General features: G+C 43.9%; 1 protein-coding gene across 2 annotated transcripts in view; it reads left to right on the top strand.

Annotated features, from left to right (window-relative positions):
- The first annotated feature begins 7,572 nt into the window (after positions 1-7,572).
- The window catches only part of ITPK1 (inositol-tetrakisphosphate 1-kinase), a 150,344-nt gene continuing 140,852 nt past the window's right edge, over positions 7,573-17,064 (top strand). The window contains exons 1-3 of one of the 2 annotated variants that reach the window (XM_018082718.2): positions 7,573-7,717; positions 8,064-8,187; positions 8,859-9,037. In XM_018082718.2, coding sequence (XP_017938207.1) covers positions 8,943-9,037 — 95 coding nt within the window. In that variant the 5' untranslated portion in view covers positions 7,573-7,717; positions 8,064-8,187; positions 8,859-8,942. Of the gene's footprint in view, positions 7,718-8,063; positions 8,188-8,858; positions 9,038-17,064 lie in introns of those variants that run through there. The other variant, XM_025896074.2, reaches the window with a different exon arrangement.

The raw sequence follows: 17,064 nt of genomic DNA, 5'->3' as shown, positions 1-17,064 counted from the left end.
AAGAAGAGTTCAGGTTTGAATTCTCTCGAATTTGTGTAGGTGAGATCCTTTGACAAGACCCACATGCCTATTATATTCTCTCCCACCTCAATCCAGGCCTCATCATCTTCAGAAGATGTCCCACAAATTGGTCAATCTCTCTGGCACCTTCTTGCATTATTGCAGAGTAGCCACCTGAAACCACTGTCAACTTTACCCTCAAGACATCTGCGCTAACTTCTGCTTCTCTGACTTGTGAAACCATTTTCTAGAGAGAACTCTGTAGTCCAAGTAGCTGCAAAATAACTTTAGTATATGTGTTTGTGTTTGAGATTTAAAAAAGGGTGGAGGTATGATTACAAAGGTGGAGATTTCTGAAGAAGATTTCCATGTAGTAGAAGTGTTGGTGTGGTTTGCACTTTGTATGTGAAATAAGGAAGAGCATTTTAGTGAAGGCTGGAGAACGGAGCCAGAAAAGGCTTTCAAGTTATTTTGACTTTTTTTGAAAGACAACATGCCTGCCTGTACTAAAATTTCCTGTTCATCAGGAATCCAGGGTTGCAGACCAGGATTGTGGGGCAGGAACAGTGAACAATGAGGATTTAAATAAGCCACATACAAGGCATATATATTTATGAATTTATATTATTAGGAATATTACACTGTATATTGTTATTGTTTACCTTGGCTGAATGCCAGGTATCCACTGGGTCTGCGCCCTGCCTCCTCCCGGGGGAGAAGGGAGGAGGAAAGAGGGAAAAGGAAAAAAAACTGTGAAACTGAACCTGCTGAGAAAGGTGGTTTAATATTTACACAGAGAGGAAAAAAACCTATAAACACTATACACACAGAGAAGAACTAACAATAATGACTACTTCCCCATGAGAACACTCTCCTCCTCCGAAGAAACGGCCCGACTGTTCCACGCAGCTACCTGGAAGAGAGAGCCTTTGCTTCGTTCTCATTTCTTTTATATCTGAGCTGATGTAACATGGTATGGAATACCTTATTGGCACAATATGAATCAGGTGATCTATCTAGTTCCTTTTCCCTCCCAGGGAGGGTAACAAACCTATTACAGGAGACTTGTGTCCAACTGAATTTCTTCTCAAGAGTGCAGCTTTCAGGCAATACAAACTTATTATTGATCTGACAATTCCAAAAGACAGTACAAGGAAGGCTTTGCTTGAACGTTGAATGTGAACACAAGGCAGCTGTGTTCCTGGGACAGCTTGTCTGCCTCAGCACCATGTCTGGTGCTCTTTGCCCCAAGGCCTCTTTGCCTACTGCTTGAAACACTTTTATGGCAGCTCCTTGGCAGGTCCAAACAGTTGTACAAGTTCTTTCCTCTATTTTAGGGTGTTCCTCTCCCTCTCTTATTTATCCTGCCAGGCCTACATATTGAACAAGAATCCCACTTCATAGGCTTGGTGCAAAGGGAGCAGTAACAACCACTACACAAAGTGCTGAGTGTTCAAGAAGGGCCTTCTAACCTGTCTTCCATCTGATTTGTTGACATTGTTTTCCCAAATAAATAAGTAAAAGAGGAGTGTGTATGTACCTGGGTTTTTTGCACAATTTCAAAAAAATTGCATAGATGGATAGAACTCTTTAAGACACTGAACTCCTGTATATGTTCGCACTCAAATAATAGAAGTTGTGTCCCGATGAAGGGAAATGCAATATGGGCTTATCCCCTATCAAACAATGGGAATCTTCATAGGCACAAGTTATGACAAACTTTTCATCCACATGAAAAAAGCTTTCTTCAGAGGTCGTACCAGAAAACTGAGGCTCAAGGCAAGCAGGCTTCAATGGTTTAGTCACTAACAGTCCTTCTCCCTGCCAGAAGCTCTGAGGGAAGGGAAAATCCCAAAGGACAGCATTGGCATCATATGTTCAACTCTAAAGGCAGCTCTTGTATATGAGGTATACTAACATGAGGCACAGAAGTGGCCTGTTCAGAGACACACAGAACCACTAGAAATATTTGCAGTGATCCTCTCTGTGGAAGTGTCCCTTTGAGCTGTCAGAAAAATGATTGGGAAGCACTACCTGTCCAGACAGCTCCATAATGACACTATGGGATTATAATGCCCTGCATTCAGAGATTCTCATTGCCTAGGCTTTATTTACAGACTGACAGGCACTGAGTATGTGAGATAAGTTTAATAGCAAAGTGATATTACAAGTATTAATGGAATTTATCATCCATGCAAGTGTCTTACATGATCTAGGCAATTTGAAATGTCTGAAAGTTTGTGATTTTAAATGAGCTATCTATCTCCCTAGTAAATGCTCAAGAGCTATAACCAAATTGTAGGCTCAGTTGATTTTTCCAGTTTTTTTTGTTTGTGGTGGTTTGGTTTGGGTTTTTTCTCCCTTTTCCCTTTTACGCTACAGCTGATTATCTCCTGTTTTCTGTAACTTACTTGTTTCCTGAATTTCCAAGTCTTCTCTGTGTGACCTTCTTCCTTCAGAAGGGCTGTGTGTAGTAGGAGATAGAAATGGGATGTTACAGGACAGAGAGTGTTGATAACATGGAGGAGATGTACATGTATAGTTTAATCTTCGGATATGAAATTGGAATTTGAGCAAGAAGGGGGAAAAAAAGCCTCTTTTGGTTATTGAATATTGAGATCAGATAATGTTTCAAAATGCACTCTGAGTGGGAAATAGCCAAGGATAGGGATGACTGGTGGAGCAAGGCAGGTTATATTCCTGCCTTCAGTACACTAGTAAGTAGGAGTCAAGTCAGTGCACCACTGATGCCTAAGTATGAAAGGTTTGCAAGCAGAAAAGGAACAGCACCAAACTCATAGCAAGGCTTTCTCAGCTGTGTGTCTGGATTAGCACCCTGTAGCATCTTTAGTTAACTTCAGGATAGCTGTGGCATGTCCAAAAGATCTGTTGACTGTCCAGGGGAAGCTTTTGGTTAGGATTGGGGTTGTTTCAAAAACCTTTTCTACACCTTGTTGATGAAGCTTGAATTTACTCTGTGAGTGCATCACAGGCAAAAACGGAGTGTGTCCTTCTATAACATGCTTGTATGCTGGAGATACTGTCAGATGGATTTGGTTTGGGTTTTTGTTGGTTTTTTTTTTTTTTTTTTTTTAATATGCTACAGTTAGTTGGCTTTGGAATAGTGCTGGCATGAACTTTGGAAATGCTGTTCTGCATCTATTCTTTTTGCACTTGTCTATATAAGTCTATACATTGTGGTAGCTTTTGAAAAGATGGAAATTGCTGCCCTTCCCAGATAGCAAAAAAGACAGTGTCTCCTGATGGGACCATGCAGAATCAGCAAGCACAATGGCCTGTGAACTGTTAGGGAACTCTTAAGGAAGCATTTAAACAAAACAGGAAAAGGGTCCTCAGTCTTTGGAGCCATAACCATGAGAAGAAAGTGCAAGTGATGGTGTGTCCCACACCGGACTTCTATCTTTCCTGTTTTCTCAGTTTTAGCAGTTTAAAAGGTTCAGCTGTAGCCACAAACAACTCATGGAAGTGGAGGACAACTGGAATGAGGATGTGTTGTTTAGATCATCTGGAACAATGTGCTCCTAACACAAGAGGCAAAGATAGATGTAAATCAGCAAAATGTGGGATAATAGTCATAGGATTCATATATGTTCAGGTCACTTTATATGACTTTATATGTAAGAGTTATATGTCCATGTTGGTCTTATTTACATTCATAATTTTAAAACTAGTTACATCATAAAAAAATAATTATAGCAATGCAAAATATTTTATTTTTCTTTTGTGGAAAGATGGCTCATTTTGCTGGGAGCATGCTCCCAGAATTATTATAGGCACTTAAAACTACCTGATTAAAAAGCTCCAAACAGCTATAACCACTCTGTTAGCGTGAAACTGTAGGTAGAGCAAATCTCAATGCAGCCTAATCCTTATCCAAGTCTCAATCCAAACCTAATGCACTGTGAGGTCACCCAGAGCAATCTTTCAGGATTTTTTTGCACACAAAGTTTGAATCATTTTAACTACACTGAAGCAATCACCTAAGTAAATCTCTGTATGTGTCTGTAATGAAAGAGTTTGTGTGAACATTATTTCCATGTAGCTTGTTGTCATAGTAGAAGGCAAGAGAGCTACGGTAACGTAGAGCAGTGCAGTCTGTGTCCACACTTGGGTTTTGACTAGCAAAAGTAATCCAGTTTAAAAAATCTGCTCCGACTGACACAATTACACCAGCACAGAACTTCACCATCTTTTGCATCTTGGCCACATGGTTTTTTTGTGGCTTTAAATTCTTTGTTCGCTGATGAAATGCTTTTCTTGGCTTATGAGCTCATACAGAGTCTGCCCCGAAAGTGCTACATGACAAGCAAGCAAACTTGGCAGCCAGACCCTCTCTTACTTCCCTGCAGCATGTACATTCATCAGAGCTCAGGATAGCCAAACTTTTGAGCTGTACAGAAAGTAAGACGTACGTTCCCATAAAGGTGGTTTCCTTGCAGTTTCAAAAACCCTCATACTTATCCTCTTTTCATGACTGGAACAGAAGAGCTTGCTGTGCTCCCAGTGTAACAGGTAGCAATCTAAGCCGTGCTCCACTGGGGCTGGTGGGAGCTCAGGAATCCCTGAACAGCCCCGCAGTGGCCCATACAGGACTGGTCATCTACCAGGCATTGTTGTCACCTTATTTTGGAAGGTTTTTGAGCTCTTCTAGCTGAATTCTTTCTCCTGTTCTCTAGAAGATCTCAGAAGTACTGATGAATCTCAGTCAGTCCTCACTAATCCTTCTTTTCTTTATAAAATCAAAATACTGAAGCATAAATTGCGTCAGGTGAGTGAGGGAGTAGTCACGTGGGTGAACTGTGCCTTCCCCATCCCTGCTGTGAAGTGGGATTGCCACCAAAAGAGGCAACTTGGTGCTTTCTCTACCTGGCCTCCTTCTTCCAGCCTCTTCACTGCCTTGAGCAACTATAAATGGGTAGGAAGAAGGATGGTGATCCAGACTAAGGAATTGGTTTGGGTTAAGACTAAAATGCTGTTGTCAGCTTTCTGAGTTTGTTTTAGTCCAGCTCAATTCCTGGCTCCCCGATCCTGTTCACGAATGACCACATGAGCTGGGCTGGCGTGGCAGAAGGTGAGAATAAGTGGCAGTTTTTGGAGGGATGGCATCTCTAAATGCTGATTGAGCTGACTGTACAGTGACAGTCTGATTTCCAGTTGGCAAGGCCTGTCCTGTTCCATCTCCATGGACAAGGGGTCCTTCACAGCAGTGTGGTTGGGCAGCATCAGGCACTAGAGGGGCTCCCTCTTGGGAGCCTCCACGACCGGATCCCTGCAGCAGCCCTTGGCTGGAGTTAGCCATGGTACATTTGAACTCAGGCATCAGAAATGAGCTTTCATCCCCAGTACTAACCTTCACTGATTTATCACTTAAAAGCTGCTAGCCCAGAGTACATTCAGAAAAGTTTCCAGACAATAGCTGAGGTTACAATATGTTTTGCCAGAAGTTTGGTGAAAACCAACCATAATTTGTATAAGCTCAGCTTCACTCACACATGTCCTCTAGTGAACCACTTGGAAGAGAAGTCCTACCTGGCCTTTTCATGAATCTTGCAGTGATGATTCAGTTGTAAATATAGCAGAGACCTGAGAAATGGCAGCCCATCATGCTTGTCATGCATTTCTCTCTAGCTGCATCACTGATGATGACAAGTTCTGGATGCTGTGCAGTACCAGGACCCTTCTTTGAATCTCTCTCTCAAAGCCAAGAAGCTGCACATGCAGGGTTTTTCTTGTGCTCCATCCTCTTGTGCTCCAGCCTTGTTCCAGCAGTGCCATGTTAGCACATGATCTGACTTGGCGGTTTGACCGACTGGAGAAGGGGGAGACCTGTCCTGATATGGAAGGCTCAGCCCTTCCTCCTGACCGTACACAGTAGAGTAACATCTGTCCTGTAATAATAAAAAATAAAAATAAAATGTAAAAAGCTTGAACTGCAGGCAGTGAAAATCACTTTGTCATCGTCTTTCCACTCATGACTTCTGCCAGGTGCTGAAAAAATCACTCATTGAGACAATATAGTTAAATAACTAATGAAGTGGAGATGCCTCCTCTTATTCTAAAATGAACTTCCATGGAGTTTCACTAACTTATGCCACATTGCAAGTGCCCAGCCTTGTCTGAGCCTCTGTATTTGTTGAAAGGGTTAGAAGACAAGGTGTGAGAGGTTCCAGCTAAACAAGGGAAACCTGCTTTGACCTGTTGCTGAAGCTAAGATGAAGAGGAAGATAGTTCTGGTTGCTGGAGGGCTCAAGATCTTAATCAACCCTCACCCCTTTAATTAGCATGAAGCAGCTCATGAGTTGCAGCTTACAGCATTGAGCCACAGAAAGTCACAGGAATAGTCAACTTGCTCCCGATCAGGAATTGCGTAAACATTACCCCGGGGCTTAGTGTGGTCCCAGGTTTGGCATTGCCTGAACTAGCTCTGCAGTGTAAACAGAGGATTGTAATTCATTTAAGCAACACGCAGTAGAGTGGCACACCAGATGAAATGTTTCCCACATCTGCAGTTGTTCAAGGGTTAAGATTCAAAAAATGCAGTTTAAAATGAAGGCATTTACCAGCCTTCTCCTTCCTAAGAGTGAATCTGGTCTCTGATACATGTCGTTCAAGTTTGTCTATATTGGAGCAAAGCAAATTCCTCCTTTTTAGTGCCTGTTCTTCATTTCCACAGGAGGCAAGAATGCTCAACACCTCTTAAAACCTGCTCTTCCATATCTGGAAAGAAGTTCATAAATATTTCTGTCTCTGCAGACTGTGATTTAGATTGACCTGAAGCTGTGGCATTTCTCAAAGAAAAAAAACATTCAGAAAGAAGTCATTTAGGAAGTTGGCTTCAATAATCTCATGTTTCAATAAATTCATATTCCTTTCTGATACAAATACAGATTTTGAGCTTAATATACTGATGCAAATTTTAATAAAGTTTAAAATAAGTCTAGTGAAATGATAGCTGAAATAAAGCGCTAATACTGGCAAAATGAAACACTTCATAACAGGAAACCCAAGTCAATTTGTTTCAAGATTCTTACATAATTTTGATAATGTTTGATAAAGTCTAGTATTTGGACCTTTTTGAATCACAGGTTTTCCCCAAATTACCATGCTTCCATAAAATGTTTAAATATCAGCAAAATATTCTGCAGCAGGAATCATGCTATCAAAATACAGTTACTAATTCTAATTACATTGACTAATGAATTGTGCAAAATGTGTGAATGTGCTTAAGATAAAAAGTGTTCTGTAAAATAAAGAGCAGAATAGCAAATAAGATGATGGAGAGAAATAAACATACATATTCCTCAAAGCCACCACAAATAGAGAAAAAGTGCTATGGTATACATTTTCAAAAACCATTCGTATGAGCTTTTTGCAGGTGACTCCATTCTCTGCCTACTTTCCAATACACCCTTGGGTCAGGATGACTTTTTGCTGTTCATATGAATAACACCAGGAATGTAGAACAGCCTAAGTCAATGACCATTTTCATATTTCTTAAGGCTTTCACCCTTCTTTTCTTTGCATGGATGCTTCTTCCACTTTTCTGATACTCTGCTGAAGTTATTACACCGCATTTGTTGTGGCACTGTGAGTCAGCAGAACTCACCGAGCAGCTCCCACTGAACAGGGCTCCAAGCCCAGTTCACAGAAAGCGTCATCATAGAAGCATCATCTGCACCTCAGATCAGGATTGCAGGTACTGCCGACCCCCCTCTGAGGGATGTTGTTACTGTAAGGGCCGTGCTTGGCATTCCCAGAGAGGCAGATTAAAATGTTTGGGCTGAAGTGGTGCTCATTTCAGCTGACGGGGAGAAACAAAGATGGGGAAATTATACTTGTGCTGTGAGATAACCCCAGCAATTGACTGAAAGATTCTTCCTCTCAAATGAAGCACAGAACAGCTGCCTCTGTGTTTAGGAAAGCCCAACTCAAAAATCAGTATGCCAGCTCATGCTTGCATTGCCTGCCTCCTTTTTTGCCTCCCGCAAAAGGAAGTTAAATAAGAAATAGCCGTTACTGAAACTTCAATTTAATCCCTACAGGTACTTGCCAAATGCTGGAAGAAGGAAGATACTTGGTTTTGCAGTGAAAACTCATGTTTTCTTGGAACCTTTTTTATATGAAAGACGTACTGAACAACCGTTTTCAATAGCTCCAGTAGGAAATGTAAGTGGCCACATAAACCGTTCTTCCTTAGGAACCAAAACCCCAGGGCGCACCCGCGGGCGGGCCGGAACCAGTGCGGGGCGCTGTCCCTTTAAGGCGGCGGCGGCGCGGGCGCCCCCTGGCGGCGGCGGCGCGGTGCCCGCGGGGCGGGCGCGGCCCCGGTGCTGCGGCGGGCGGGAGCGTCCCGGTCCCGCGCCCGCGCGGGGGTGGGAGCGCGGCGGAGGGGACGGCCCGCGGGAGGAGGAGGAGGAGGAAGTGGAGGCGGCTGCGAAATAGCGGGCAAATGGGGAGCTGAGCGGCTGCAGCAGCAGCACCACCACCAGAACCACCAACCAGCACCACCGCGCCGCGCACAAGCAGCAGCGGCGGGCGGCACGGAGGCGAGCTCGGCGGCGGGTCCGTGCGGGCGGGCGGCGCGCTGGGCGTGCCGCGGGCGAGCGGCGGCGGCGGCGGTGGCGGTAGGCGGTAGCGGTAGCGGTGTGCGCTCCGGGGCTGGTGCGGGGAGCGGCTCCTCTCTGCCCGCCTGGGCGAGCTGCCCGCCGGCGGGGCAGGGCCTGCCGGGGCTGCCCGCCTGCCGGGGGCTTGCGCCTGGCGCGGCTCAGCTGGGGCGGGTGGGGGGCAGCGCCGCGCGGGGAACCGGCTGATCCTCCTTTCTCTTGCTTCCCTTGCAGCCGTCGCTTGGCAGGCGCCGAGTGTGAGCGGCAGCTGCGCTGCCCCGCCGCCCGGAGCTGGTCCCCTGCTCGCGGGGCGGCACCATGCAGACCTTCCTGAAGGGGAAGCGGGTGGGATACTGGCTGAGCGAGAAGAAGATCAGGAAGCTAAATTTCCAGGCCTTCGCCGAGCTATGCCGGTAAGGAGGCGGCCCTGGCCGCGCCGGCGGGGAGCGCCGGGGGCAGGCGGCCCCGGGAATGGGGCTGGGGCGCTCGGGGCTCGGCATGGCCCCGCGGCGTTCCGTGCTGGTGCGTGCCGGAGCCGGCTGTGCCCGGCGGGCTGGGGCCGCAGGGCTCGCCGTGCCCCGGGTACCCCGCTCCGCCGGGCCGCGGCTGTGCGCTCCTGCCTCCCGCTCACCTGGGTGCTGCCGATCGCTCCCGGGAAACCCGATCCGGGGCGGTGCAGCGTCCCCGTGGGTGTGCGAGGGCCCGGCACAGCTCCGCGGTACTGCCCGCCCGCGTTAATTTCTGCCCGCTGCTTGCCGAAAGGTCTCTGGTATTCCCGGATCTCTGCGGACCTTGTTACGAACCGAATTATTATTAGGAAGAGTTAGGCGACGGGGAATAACTTTCCTTCACGTCATGTGAAAACATATAAAATTAGGGTCCACAGACCCCTGAATAAGCTTGTATTCACCTGAGACATGAATGAGACATCCGAAGGTAGTATAGCTGCGTCTGTTTTGTGCAGTCCCAGAGGTAAAGGTTAGTTTGATAAGCAGTACTTAGACTTTATCTGAACAGCTTAGAGGATAATTTATGCAGTATGTTGCACAATTTTATTATTTCATTGGAAGTTATGGGTCCAAGGTCTTGTGACGCATGCATTACAGCTTCTGATACTGAATAACATTTTTTTCTGACTTATTTAATTCTAATACTTCATAACAAGGATATTAAATGAGTTTTGGTAATTGAAAAATTTGCGGCATAACCTGTGTGGTGGTTTCTGTGAAGTCTTTTCAAACTTTACAGAATATATTTTACAAGACTTCAAATGTACTTTATTAAAGCATGTCATACTAAAAACACCAATCCCTGTGAAATTTCTGTTGGCAGCACTTGCTTCTTTCTGTAAGGATGAAGGAAGCAAAAGAAACAGAAACTGTTTTGAGAAAGCAACGGAAGCTTTTCCATCAGCTTGTGTACTTGGCATTCTGTATCTCCTCTGTCAAACTTCAGCAAAATTTATCAATTTTTTAAAATGTAAAGAAAAGGCCACAAGTTCTGGTTTAACGTCTTTTTAAATTTTATGTCATTCTCCAACAAAATACTTGTGGACTAAGTTTTGACCTTGCCGAGAGATTTTAGATTAGTTTTTCTGATGCGCAGAAATACCTTTTAACCTCTATTAAGAAAAACGTAATTTTTAGGGCCTTGAGGTTTGGTATAGGCTAGTTTTCATGCCTAGAATTTAGGAAGAATCTCAGAAAATCCATTAAAAACTTTTTGTAGTAATTTATCTTCCGTTCTTGGTATTATGTGCTGTACACTGTTATGCTTAACAATCTCCAAAACTGACTTTTTGCCCTCATTGCCCATGTTTCTCTTTCTGACTAGGTGCTTTGCTTCATTTCTCTCTACTTCAGAAATTCCTTACACTTGTGTTACATAACATGGATCTACAATTTCTTTGTGTACTGTACAAATTTTATTAATAGTTTTAAGTCTTCATGGTGCTGTAAAAGTTGACCCAGAAGTGTCTCTATTGCTACACTTTACTAATTTCTTTGTGAAAATTAGTCTGTCTCATCCTGTACAGGCTAAGCTCGCTTTGAGTACCATTTATAGAAATTGAACAGAGATGTATGTTCGTACGTGCTTTGGTACTTTTAAATGCATTATTAGTGTTTCTGTAAAAGTGGAGTTAAACATTTGGTTTAAGGATAAGTACAGTCACTGTAGCAAGTTGTACTGATATTTTGTATGCTCCATTTTCCTGCCCAGTAGCTTCCACTGACACTGGAGGAGTGCTGTGTTCATCTAGGCAAAGATTTCAAGTGTTCTATGCATAACATCTACTTGATGACTTGTGTGTTTGTAAGCTTTTTCAGCTGTAGAAAAAGTGGTGCCAAGCTCAACATACATTTTACCAGAAATCTTGTATATGGTAAAAAGCAAGACAAAGGTACTCATTCCTGTACAGTGATTCATGTGTTAGAGTGGACTATGTGTCTGTCTTCTCTATGTACTTTATGGTGACTGTTACTTGGAATTTATTTGCCTGTTGCCTAGGGATATACTTTCTGGATGACTGCAAAGTTCAGATTTGTTTGTACGGGTTTGTAATGAAGCAATTATATAGTCCAGGAAAGTAAGAGAAACCTCCTAATGAACTCCCGAAGCATGCTGAGTTTAGATGAGGGGTATTGTTAGGATAAGAATCTTCATTTCTTTACAGTCTGTCAGGGCAGCCACTTCTAGTGCAAAGCACTGACATCCTAGAGTGGTCATGGACAGACGTTTCAAAATCTGTTTGAATCATCCTCTTGTGTGATAGAGTCTAAGTGCTGGACTCTGGACTGCTCTCTTAAGAGTATCTCCAGGTTTTATGTTAGATTATCTGAACTGAAATGAGCCAGTGTGAGAGGACCAGCAGTTAAGGTGCAGCTTTGGGGCATAGGCAGTCCTGCTTTTAGCTTTCCGCTTGCAAAGACTGGGCAAGAATCTGAAATACTTTCTTCATGTTTGTATCCACCTTGAAACTTTCTGTGTGACTGGCATGGCAGCTGTCATGCCTGAACAGTGTCTTGGGACTATTGCCTAAGCTTTATATCCCTGAGAGAATCTTCCTTGTACCAAAGGCCATTGAGCTCACCTCCACGTTTGGTCCTCAGGGTGACACAGTAGATACGTCCTACCTGAGCTGTGCTCTTTGTAGAGCATAACAGCCTTGACTGTGCCTTCCAGGTGCAGCCCAAGGAGATTAAGGCAGTGCCTGTGCTTGCATCTACCTCCACATTTATCGCCCAGACCAGTGGTTCCCAATTGTTGAATTAGAGCCCAGTGCAGCCCTTAATGCCTCTACATCTCCAGGCTTCTGAGCAGGATGGTGAGCAAAAAGGCAGTGTGTTTTCCCAGGCCTGTGGCAGGGGATCAGTGATCCCTGAATGGTACCTCAAGAGCTGTTGACCTGGAGGATAGAGCACTTGCCCTGACAAGTGGGAAGTCCGGTTTGAAGCCTGCAGCTGGTGCCTCCCAAGGGAGGCTGAACCTGAAGATGGGCCAAGCTCACTCTGGTCCTCTGGCTGAACCTGCCACTGTGTATAGAGAGGAATTTGAGCTCCCTCCTCAGTGCCAGGTTAGTCATCCTCCCTGCTATGTGCGAAGCACCAAGGCAGGGGCATTCCTTTGGGATGAGGTGCATCCTCAGTTCTGGTCTCTCCTTCCCAAAGTGGTTTTTGGTTCTGCCCAGGAACTCTTTTCCACATAAGCTACTTCATAAGCTGTTGTTGGAGCAAAACTTTTATGTTCCTTTCTGTGCCTCAGTATAGTTTCAGTGGAGAGAGGAGCGTTTCTGTCTCAGCCTTGCTCATATGAAGGTATTCCTAGTTGAGTTGTGATGTGAGATTGAGCTCTTTTGTGTGGAACAGGGCATGTGGTACAGGCTTCTTATGTTGTCAGTGAATTTATTAGTCGTTATTAAGAAGCTACTATTGCCAAGTCCTGTGCTTTTGAGTAAAGCTGCTAGGACACCATGCTTTGTGTTATCTGCATTCCAGCATATCTGCTGTGGCTGCAGTTCCCCAAGTAGGGTCCTCGTGGGACTGCGGTGTGCAAATGTCTGGTTTGTGCATGTCAAGTAGACTTTCCCGTGAGCCTTTATGTTCTGCTTCACCAAGATGATGGCACGGTATCAGAGTTTTAGGTTGCTGGCTATTGGCAAAATACGGAGTATCTATGCCCTGATAAAAAGTAAGGCAAAGTTTCTGGGTGCTCATAACTGAGAATTTAGGAGCCTGTGAGGTGTAGTTCTGATGCTGTCACGTGTCTCTGCTGCTGAAAGGAGCAGTTCCTCCTTTCTCTAGCTGCTTGGACTCACTCTCTGTCTCAAGCTGCATTTAGTGGTTATGCAGTTGGCAAAGACTCTCAATCCAATCAGTTCCCTGCTCATCACATTGACCTCGGAATGGCTGTCAGTGTGCAGGTGCATGAGCACTAATGCAAGGTTAGGGAAATGGAGATGCCACATTCCATTATAGAGATGAGAGAGATGTTCTGTCAATGTCAGATGGTGGTAAAGACTCTTGGATGCCCACATTATCATTCTGTAAAATATGCATTGGTGTACTGCCAGGTCTCTGTGGATGTTGTGAATAAAAGGACTCCTGTTCATGGTGTATGAGGAATGGTGGTGGTAGTACAGAAAAATGCATATATCTTCTCAGAAAATGAGTTGTGCTGTGTTTGGCACCAGTTAAGATTAGTGAGCTGCAGCCGTTTACAAATGGCTCTTCACTGTGTAAAAGCCTCCATTTCCTTTGTAGTTGTTCTGCTTGTCAGCTGTTACTATGGTCTCTTCAGGGAGCTGTGGAGATGCAAGGCAGTAAGGGCATGGCAACATGAATAAGTTACAGTGATGTGAAGTGAAATATGCCTCATCCAAGAGGAGATAATTTAAAGTCACCCAATTCTGAATGATAAGCTGGCTCTCAGTTATTTTGGGCAAAAGCATTCACATGTGCAGCCTTTAAGTTTGCATGGTAATGTGGTAGCTTTTCTGTGTAGCTATATTCATAATGAGTCAGAATTTCCTCTTTATGGCATGTAGAAAATGAATAGGAAAAGAGTTAAAGAGTTGCCTGAAGAGGTAACTCATGTCATGATAAATCCTGCAGTTTGACTGACAGAAGAACTGTGCTTGTGTACCCTAACACCCAGATTATTTATGGATTTTACTGTGCTGTGTTTTTTCTCATAAAAGCAGGGTGTGCATCTGGGAGGGAGAAGTTCTCAGGAAATTATAGAAATTCTGAGAAACTCAAATTCTGCCCACAAAAAGCGATGGAAGTGGGGTAATTGAGTTATGCCTCCTAGTAAAGCCCAGTTGTCTTGATTTTTAGTAAGCAAACCAAATGGTCATCTTTCCTCCTTGAGAGATTATCCATGACAAACCAATAGCGTTCCTTGACACACAGCAAGCTAAGGCATCTTGGTCCAGTTTGGATTCCTAGGTGCCATGCACTGGTGAAGACTGTTTTGAAACTTGAGACCACGTTCATGAATTGTGACTTGCATCAGTTCAGCAGGTCTTGGTTTTATGCACTTTAGGCATGTAGGTCCTGGTCGAGCATGTCACCTGTGCTGAAGACCATTCAATTATGACAGATCACTGTGGTGGGTTGATTTGGTTTTGTTTTTTTTTTTCACTGAGTTATGATGAAACCATTTTGATGCTGATACCAGGTCAATCCGCTGAATATAGCAACCAATGATTTTTTTTTTTCCCATCAAAATATTAGTATGCATAATTTAAATTTCTGTGACTTGAAATAGTTTTGGGTTTTTTTCTTTAAGTTAAATTGGTTCTTCAACTTCTGTCCATTTAATTTGTGATAGATAGTTAAGCCTTATTTTAGCATATATAAGAAACTGCTCTGTTTAGTAAATCTACCATAAAAATAAATGTTTTTTTCAGTGCTGTAGATCTGTACGGTTTTCTTTTTCTTTTCTAAACTTTATTTGCAATCTCTTGTGTGCCATGGCCTGTGCACAAGAACCTAAACATGACTTTTAAGACAGATTTAAGATTTTAATACCCTGTTTTGAAGGTATTAAAATAATCTGTTTCTTTATATAGTAGGCATGAAGTATATTACATATTTTTTCCAGGAAGAAGTCAAGGGATTTTCTTTAACCCCAATTCTCCACAAAAAAACCCTAAATACTACTTTTGTTAAATGTCTGGCTTGTGCCAGTTAGCTTTTACAGCCTTAAAAGCCATAAAAATAAAATGTATGTGTGTTGATCAATAGCTCCCATTGTTGCTTGTGTTAGTCTGAAATACTATATCATGAGAAGTAACTGGGGGCCAGATGGGTGGGTAGGTTTCTTTGACATCAACTCTAACAAAGACTTAGAACTAGCCTAGTGGTAGAAATTGCACTGAACCATGAAATGGTGTTGAAGGTAGTAGCAAAACCCCATGTATTTCTTGGAGGAAAAGCTCACTGTATTTCTGAGTCCCTGCTCCTCCTTCCAGTAGTGTGTGGAGAAGACTTTTACATCCCAGAAGAACTGAATATGTGTGCATTTTCTTAATGTCTGGGAACACTTATTGGCAGGCGTTCTTCTCACAGAAAGCTTACGGCGTTATGCTTGCAGAACCATTTCATGGGAACACAGAGTGCAGCTGCTCCACTACACAAGGGACTGTAACAATCACCCTTTCATAGCGACTCTGTTTTGTGGTCTAGCAATCATTTACCTCAGGTGCAGGAAGTTCTCGTCCTCCTCATGGAACATCCCTTTACCACAACCTGTTGGAACTGATACGCAGCAAGGAACAATAGTAAGCCTGGTCAGGTGGCAGCTCTTCAGAGACAGATCTGCATTCTTTTGCAGGTCACAGGCTGAATACAGATTGACAATGTTGCCAAAAAAACCCCCCGGAACCCCCAAATGAATGTCATCTTGGGGTGTGTCAGTCGAAACAGAGCCTGCCAGGCGAATGAGGTAGGGCCTCCATTCTGCACAGCACTGATAAGGTTCTTGCTGCAGCAGTCTCACCTCCTGCCTTTAGCCTGGGGCATGGTATTTCAGGGAAAAGGCCGATCAGCTGGGAAGTGCCCAAAAGAGAGCAGTGAGAAGGATCTGAGGTTTTGTAAATACAGTGTATTGTACTGTGCTATTCAGCGTAAGTAAGAGGCTGGAGATAGATGTTCAGACACTGTAAAAAGCTTGTAGGAAAGAAAAAAAAACCCAACACAAGTCCCCCCCATCCCTTGCCAAGCGTATTCCCCAGTTGTAGGCAGAACAAAAAGTAGTGGCCTTCAGTTGTGCCAAGAAGGAGGGATGATAGGAAGGTGGAAAAGGTAATGTGATTGTCTCGGTAGGCAGTGGAATTTGTTGCTTGAGACTTCTGCAACCAGTTTGGACAAACATGGTGGGAATGAAACGGGCCTGTGGTCCTGTTTCAAGGCAGAGATACTGACCTTTGCTGAGGTGAGTGCTGTTCTTGGTTTGGTCCAATCTGTAATAGTGCAGTAAGAGCCTGGAAACTGCTCTTTGTGTACATTAAGTAGCTTGAAGTCCCTTCACTAATTCAGGAGTCATGACTTGGGAAGTCTAGGCACACACTCTAAATGTGTGCAGTTTTTTTGAATATATAGGCTCAGCCTGAAATGGGTGTCAGAGATGACAGACAGTGTTTCCTCTGCCTTAATATGCTGCACCTGAGAAGCACCAATTGACAGCATATCTCCTGATACTGGCTGGATAATGTGCTATTCATCTCAACTGTTGACACTTTTTGGTGAGATGACATTCTTGAATATGTTCCAAGGAAAGAAGGAAGCAGTGCATGTGAAACACTAAAATAAGCATGATAACAGATAAAATAACCACCTGGGATGGGCACATCTGTGCCACAGTGTTGTGGAACAAACCATCTCTTGTCTGGTTATCTTCCTTTTTCTCATTTTTTATTTCAGTGTTCAGTCCTTGAAACAATGGTTTGTTTTGTGCTGATGGAATTAACTCTCCTCAGAAGGAGTTACGTGCTTTATATGATCAAGGAGGAAACTGCTGATACTTCCATACTGTCCAAATACTACAAAAATGCTGGTTAGTATTCTCTCTGTCTGCAGAGAGAAATTGTGTTTGGAGGACAACCATGTACTTTAGGAACGGCTTTTAAAATGGCTGATTTTTGTGGAAGGGGATGTCCTTTAGTTCCAAGTAGAATGTTGTTACTTGTAATTCTCTTTCCTCCCAGCTGCAGTGCTTGGGCTATTTTGGCTGGAGTGTGATTGCCACTCATGCAAATTCTGTTAAGTAATTCCTGTGAGTTGGGAACCAAAGCAGAAGTCTGTTCTTTCCCACAACCAGGCTATTACCTATGCAGGCAGCAGGGTGTGCACTCATTGAGAGGTTGCTCTGAGGGCTCTCAAGGCTCTGATCTGTAGAGTGGAGAAAATCATGTTTCCAGCAGCACTTTAGGAAAGTA

Source organism: Manacus vitellinus, unplaced genomic scaffold (assembly GCF_001715985.3).
Source record: "Manacus vitellinus isolate BGI_N305 unplaced genomic scaffold, ASM171598v3 scaffold_6_pilon, whole genome shotgun sequence".
Taxonomy (NCBI): domain Eukaryota; kingdom Metazoa; phylum Chordata; class Aves; order Passeriformes; family Pipridae; genus Manacus; species Manacus vitellinus.
The sequence above is the reverse complement of the archived record's forward strand: the minus strand, read 5'-3'. Positions and strand labels throughout refer to the sequence as shown.